Raw genomic sequence first — 6,840 nt, forward strand, 5'->3', positions numbered from 1 at the left:
CTGGAGTCAGGCAGATGTCATTGAACTTGCTGTGCACTTAGTTTCTCTAAGTCTTAGAGACTTTTCTAAGTCTTCTAAATTCCACTCAATACTTTCCATTGCATCTCATTGGCCAGAAGCCCTTACCTAGCTGTGGGGAAGGCTGGGCAATGCATTCTTTTGGCTGAGCACAGAGCCACCCTGAATAAAATCGGGATTGTGATACTAAAGTAGAAGGGCGGGCGCCTGGGTGGCTCAGTTGGTTGGGCGACTGCCTTCGGCTCAGGTCATGATCCTGGAGTCCCGGGATCGAGTCCCACATCGGGCTCCCTGCTCAGCAGGGAGTCTGCTTCTCCCTCTGACCCTCTCCCCTCTCATGCTCTCTCTCTCTCTCTCATTCTCTCTCTCAAATAAATAAATAAAATCTTTAAAAAAAATTTAAAAAATAAAGAAGAAGAGCTACTAGGATGAGCAACTAGCAGTCTTCTCCATGATTCTTTCACAAGGTACAAGTTTGTACCAATTGGTCCCCCCCACCCCAACAAACTTGGGTTTGCCCTCTGACCTCTGACATGGCAGCAGGGTATTCATGGGGAGAAGAAATGTTTAATGAGCATTGAGCTTGGTGCTCGGGAGAAGTGACACCAGCTGTTACCTACTGATGTGATGCGATTATGGTAGGCCTCTGTCTGCATTATCCAGTGTCCTTACCATGCCAGTCATCCAGTATTTTTACTATCCCACCCTGGATATAAGAGGGCATTGGAGAGAGCTTGCGTTCCAAAGCCAGACAAAGTGCAAAACCCAGATTCGGTGCTTATTAATGGTGTGACTTTGCATGAGTCACTTATTCCCTCTGAGGCTCAGCTTCCCCGTGTGTAAAATGGGTATAATAATAGATGTATACTTACCTACAGACAACAGAGTAGTTGGAAGGATTAGATGCTTGGCTCCTTCTCCTGCCTGTGGCAAGTAGTCACTAACTGTTAGCTGAGAACCCCAGGGGAAGCACAGGTGTGACAGGCTGCAACCTTCCACTCCAGCCCCCTTCTTAACAAAGAGCATAAGCCCCAGTAGGCTTGCCTGGGTCTGCACTTTTCCAAAGGATACTCAGGGGTTTATAGCTCTCTTGTTATTCTCCACCCTTCCAGCCCAGTTGAGCAGGGAGAAAATGGGGATTGTTCATCCTGTGTCACAAGGAGTGCAGGGAATAGAGCCTGGGATGTGTGGCTGTGCCCGGCATTCATGCCCGGGTCCCACACTGGCCACCCCTCAGACACGAGACACGGATCTGCATTCCCCCCTCACCTGCCCTCGCACTCAGGGAGTGACAGCTCTGATGATATTAAATCTTTGCTTGGCCACACGCTTAGTGTTCCCTTCCAAACACACGTGCTCAAAATGGAAAGATATTCCCCCCAAAAAAGGTGGGGGGCACCCGGTTGGCTCAGTGATTAAGCTTCCAACTCTTGGTTTCAGCTCAGGTCCTGAACTCAGGCTCATGAGATCAAGCCCTGCATGGGGCCCCGTGCTCAGTACTGAGTCTGCTTGTCCCTCTCCCTCCCCCTCTGCTCTGCCCCTGGCGTTCTCTCTCTCTCAAATAAATAAATAAAACATTTTTAAAAATGGAAAGCTATTCCATGCTTATGGAATGGAAGAATTAATATTGTTAAAATGGGGGCGCCTGGTTGCCTCAGTCAGTAGAGCATGTGACTCTTGATCTTGGGGTCCTGAGTTCAAGCCCCACACTGGGCCTAGAGTTTACTAAAAAATGTCCATACAGCCCAAAGCAATGTACAGATTCAATGTAATCCTTATCAAAATAATCAACAGTGTTTTCCACAGATCTAGAACCAATAATAGTAAAATTTGTATGGAACCACAGAGGACCCTGCATAGCCAAAGCAATCTTGAGAAAGAAGAACAAAGCTAGGGACGCCTGGGTGGCTCAACTGGTTAAGCATCTATCTTCCGCTCAGGTCATGATCCCAGGGTCCTGGGATCGAGTCCCACATCAGGCTCCTTGCTCAGCAGGAACCTGCTTCTCCCTCTACTTGTGTGCTCTCTCTCTCTCTCTGACAGATAAATAAATAAAATCTTTTAAAAAAAATAAAATTAAAAAAAATAGAACAAAGCGGGAGGCATCACAATCCCAGGTTTCAAGATACACAACAAAGCTATAGTAATCAAAACAGTGTGGTACTGGCAGGAAAATAGACACAGGGCGCCTACGTGGCTCAGTTGGTTAAGCGACTGCCTTCGGCTCAGGTCGTGATCCTGGAGTCCCGGGATCGGGTCCCGCATCGGGCTCCCTGCTCGGCAGGGAGTCTGCTCTCCCTCTGACCCTCTCCCCTCTCATGCTGTCTCTCTATCTCATTCTCTCTCTCAAATAAATAAATAAAATCTTTAAAAAAAAAAAAGGAAAATAGACACATAGATCAATGGAACAGAATAGAGATCCCAGAAATAAATACACGCTTATATGGTCACTTAATCTACAACAAAGGAGGCAAGAATATACAATGGGGAAAAGACAGTCTCTTTAAAAAATGGTGCTGGGAAAACTGGACAGCTACATGCAAAAGAATGAAACTGGGCCACTTTTTAACACAATACACAAAAATAAACTCAAAATGGATGTAAAGACCTAAATGTGAGACCTGAAACCATGAAAATCCAAACACCCTTTCTCATTCTTTGCAGTATGTATAGACTGAGAATTTTCCAGGTCTTTACATTCTAGTTCCCTTTATCTTAATAATTCCATCTTTAAGTCATTTCCCTCCTTTCGAATTCTACTATAGTCAGAGGAGCCAAGCCACACCTTCAACATTTTGCCTAGAAATTCCTTCAATTTCTGCTCTTTCCGTGCCACCGTAATGGTGCGCATGAGTGTCCTGGCAGATGCTCTCAGGAGCATTAATGATGCTGAAAAGAGAGGTAAACGCCAGGTTCTAATTAGGCCATGCTCCAAAGTCATCGTCTGGTTTCTAACTGTAATGACGAAGCGTGGTTACATGGGCAAATTTGAAGTCACTGATGATCACAGTGCTGGGAAAATTGTTGTGAACTTCAGGGGCAGGTTAAACAAGTCTGGAGTGATGAGCCCCAGATTTGATGTATATATAACTCAAAGATCTAGAAAAATGGTAGAATAATCTGCTTCCATCCCACCAGTTGCACGGACAACCCCAGCTGGCATCATGGACCATCAAGAAGCAAGACGAAGGTGGTGCCTGGGTGACTCAGTCGTTAAACATCTGCCTTCGGCTCAGGTCGTGATCCCGGGGTCCTGGGATGGAGCCCCACATCGGGCTCCCTGCTCCGCGGGAAGCCTGCTTCTCCCTCTCCCACTCCCCCTGCTGTGTCCCCTCTCTCGCTGTGTCTCTCTCTGTCAAATAAATAAACAAAATCTTTAAAAAAAAGAAGAAGAAGAAGAAGAAGAAGAAGCAAGACGAAAACACACAGGAGGGAAGCTCTTGGGATTCTTTTTCTAGGGATGTAAATCATACGTGCAAATGAAATGCCTCAGTGGAAAAAAAAAAGAAAGAAATTGCTTCAACTTCTTCCAATTGCATCACTCACAAGTTCTACCTTCTGGAAAACACTAGAACACTAACCCAATTCAGCTAAGTTTTTTGCCACTTTATAAAAAACAAGGATCCCCTTTCCTCCCGTTTCCAATAACATGTTCCTTGTTTCCATCTGAGACCATGTCAAAATGCCTTTACCATCCATATTTCTCCCAACGTTCAGTTCAGGATTACTAGGGGTTCTCTGAGAAAACTGAGGCTTTCTCTCCAGAGCTCTCCTTCCCTTCCTAGCTCTCTCCAGAATCACCCCTAAAGATCTTCAGTGAAGGCTTTTCTGAGCATTTAGCTCAGACACTTCCAGCTTCTGCCTGATATGCAGTTCCAGAGCTGTGTCCACATGCTTGGGTGTTTGCTACAGCAGCCCCCCACTTCTCAGCACATATTTCTACCTTAGTCTATTTGGGCTGCTATTACAGAACACTATGGACTGCGGCAAGTTCGGGGAGTGCTTATAAATAACAGAATTTTTTTTTAAGCAAACTACGCCCACCGTGGGGCTCAAACTCACGACCCTAAGATCAAGAGTCACACACTCCACTGACTGAGCCAGCCAGGCGCCCCAACAGAAATTTATTTCTCACAGCTCTGGAAGCTGGGACGTCGAAGATCAAGGCACACGTGGTTCAGTGTCTGGTGAGGACCTGCTTCCTGGTTTGCAGATTGCCCCCTTCCGGCTGCATTTCACACGGAGGAGAGGGCCAAACAACTCTTTTTATAAGGGCAGCAATGCTGTTCATAAGGGCCCCATCCTCATGACCTAAGCACCTCCAAACACTATTACATTGGGGATTAGCTTTCAACCTATGAATTTTGGGGTGGGACACAAACATTCAGTCTATGGCACCCCACAACCAAAGATGGTTGTTGTTAGGAGCTGCCCAGGCCCTTAGCCTTCACTTATTTCTACTCACCACTGCTGGGAGACTGACTCTCTGCAGAAAGACTGGCCAAATCCGGGTCCTGAGTCACCAGCGTGGACAGAGAGGTGCTGGGACTGGCTCCTTCTAACACTTAGATAAATGTTAATAAATAACATGTTAATAACTAAATGTTAATCAATAAACCGCCATCCCTGTCCCATGATTCCTGTGGGCACCAGCACCTGCACCTATATACACACCTCCACTTTTTCCCCAAAACATTTGCCGTTCTCTCCTTATGCACCTGCAAACTCAGCTATAAATTATCCCGCGGGGCGCCTGCGTGGCCCAGTTGGTTGAGCGCCTGCCTTCGGCTCAGGTCATGATCCCGGGGTCCTGGGGTCGAGCCTGCTCCGCGGGGAGCCTGCTTTTCCCTCTCCCCGCTGCTGGTGTGCGCTCTCTCTCTCTCTCTCTCTCAAATAAATACATAAAATCTTTAATGAATAAAGTGTCCTGTGGACTCAGCCCACTAGGGCAGCCCCTCCAGAGGCCCAGGACCCTCTCTGCACAAGTACCTATGACATTGCTAACTGCCTACAGCCCCCTGTGACCTCACTGCCTGAGCAAGGCGAGCAGGGCCCTGGCCACTCCCTCAGCCAGCACAAGTGACAGAGGGCCCAGATGACCAGCAGACCCTCGGGAGAGGCCAGAGCTGCCAGCATCTGCACACATGGCGACAGCAGATCCATGGACAGTCTTACAGAGGGGTCCCAAAATCAGGTCCCCCTCCCTGCAGATGCCCCAGTGGCTAACGGTGCTGTAGCGTCATCCGTCGAGTCGGTGACCCCCAAACCCACATCAGCATCTGGGGACAAGGACAGACCTGAAGCTGCTGAAAGACACAGCCAGGAGCCCACGGAGGCCTCAAATGCTCAGCAGACGTCCACGAGCCCCCAGGACGCAGCACGCGACGGACAGGTGCAAGATTCCGGCGTGACTCAGGGTCCCCTTCAGACCTCCCTGCGTGACTCCCTGGCGGAAGAGACACCACAAATGGCAGGTATCCCGGGCGGAGAACGAGAGTCAGCTCCGACTACCCCAAGGGCTAAGGTACAGTTCCGCAGTAGCGTGGATGCTCAGCCCATCGTGAGCGCTGCAGACGTGGATGGTGAGCTTGGCAGTCAGGCCACCAGCACCACCGAAGCTGTTGAGGAGGGATCGGAGGGTCCGGAGGCCTTGAACGCGGACACTGAAGCTTTGCCGGGAGCCGGGTGCTGGCGAGTGACTGCGGGGGATTTGGAGGACCGCTCGGGGGACCTGCAGGCTCAGCAGTTGCCTCCATCCCCAGGAGGCAGCACGCTGCCCTCACCTGGCCCCCAAGAGATGGCCCTGGGGAGGAGGTCCCTAGACTCCAGGCTTTACGAGGCCAACGAGGAGAACACCTACATGCGCTCCATGACCAGCTTGCTGGGCAGAGGTGAGGGGTCCATCAGCTCCCTGGCAGACATCTTAGTGTGGTCTGAGACCACCATGGGCATGGCCACGGCACTCCTGGCCTCCGGCCACAGCTCCGTGACCGACCTGCTGCACAGCACCGGGCCCAGCCTACGCTCCGTCTCCAGCATCCTGGAGAGCACCTTCTCCTCTGGGCTGATGGCCGGGACTAGCTCGGCCCTGCGCTTCGTCACCCACATGCTGGAGAGGGTAGAGCAGAGGACTGTAGAGGGTGTCCGCTCGGCCATGCGCTACCTGACCAGCCACCTTCTTCCCGGCCAGGCCCACACCGGCCCAAACTCTGAGTAAACCCCATGGAGGGAGCCCCGAAGGACTGGCTCAGCAGCCTCTGAGAGCCCTGGCACCCTCATGCCGGCTCCCTTGCCCACCCCTGCCCTAGCTCGCTCTCCCCAGATCGGGCAATAAAGCACTGGCAAGTGTTTATTTTCTAAGCTCAGAAAGGTGTCCCCTGAGGGCTTCTCGGGTTGTCCCATTCAGGGGGCCTGGGGGATGAAGTCCAGAAAGACAGAGCCTGGCAGGATGGGGGAGCCAGGCGCGGGGGCCTCAGACCTGCAAACATTGACCCTGGCTGGACCTCCAACCAGGTGAGTGGGTTCCTGAGGCAGTGAGACCTGCCCCTTCCCCAGGGCCTGCCGGTGTAGCGGGCTGGAGGGGCCCCTGCTGGTGTAACGGGCTGGGGGGGCCCTGCTGGTATAATGCGCTGGGGGGCCCTGCTGGCATAACAGGCTGGGGAGCCCTTCTGGCGTAACGGGCTGGGGGGGGGGGCTGCTGGCATAACAGGTTGGGGGGGCCTGCTGGCGTAATGGGCTGGGGGGGCCCCTGCCAGTGTCGCGGGCTGGGACCCCCCCCAAGTGAGGTTGAGAAGATGGAGCCAGACCAATGTGGGTTCACAC

The 6,840-nt window shown here is 51.4% G+C and overlaps 1 protein-coding gene and 1 long non-coding RNA gene across 2 annotated transcripts; one reads left to right on the top strand and one right to left on the bottom strand.

Moving 5' to 3' along the window:
* Positions 1 to 893: 893 nt before the first annotated feature.
* LOC113919306 lies at positions 894 to 4,847 on the bottom strand. The gene is made up of 3 exons (XR_003518949.1): positions 4,693 to 4,847; positions 4,484 to 4,582; positions 894 to 969 (listed from the first exon to the last, which is right to left on the bottom strand). It is a non-coding gene; the product is annotated as an uncharacterized LOC113919306 (long non-coding RNA).
* A 256-nt stretch (positions 4,848 to 5,103) lies between these two features.
* TEX44 (testis expressed 44) lies at positions 5,104 to 6,378 on the top strand. The gene has a single exon (XM_027590532.1). The coding sequence runs from the start codon at positions 5,114 to 5,116 to the stop codon at positions 6,233 to 6,235; it is 1,122 nt and encodes a 373-aa protein (XP_027446333.1). The 5' UTR covers positions 5,104 to 5,113; the 3' UTR covers positions 6,236 to 6,378.
* Positions 6,379 to 6,840: the final 462 nt, after the last annotated feature.

The sequence above is a fragment of the Zalophus californianus genome, chromosome 3, assembly GCF_009762305.2.
Source record: "Zalophus californianus isolate mZalCal1 chromosome 3, mZalCal1.pri.v2, whole genome shotgun sequence".
Taxonomy (NCBI): Eukaryota; Metazoa; Chordata; class Mammalia; order Carnivora; family Otariidae; genus Zalophus; species Zalophus californianus.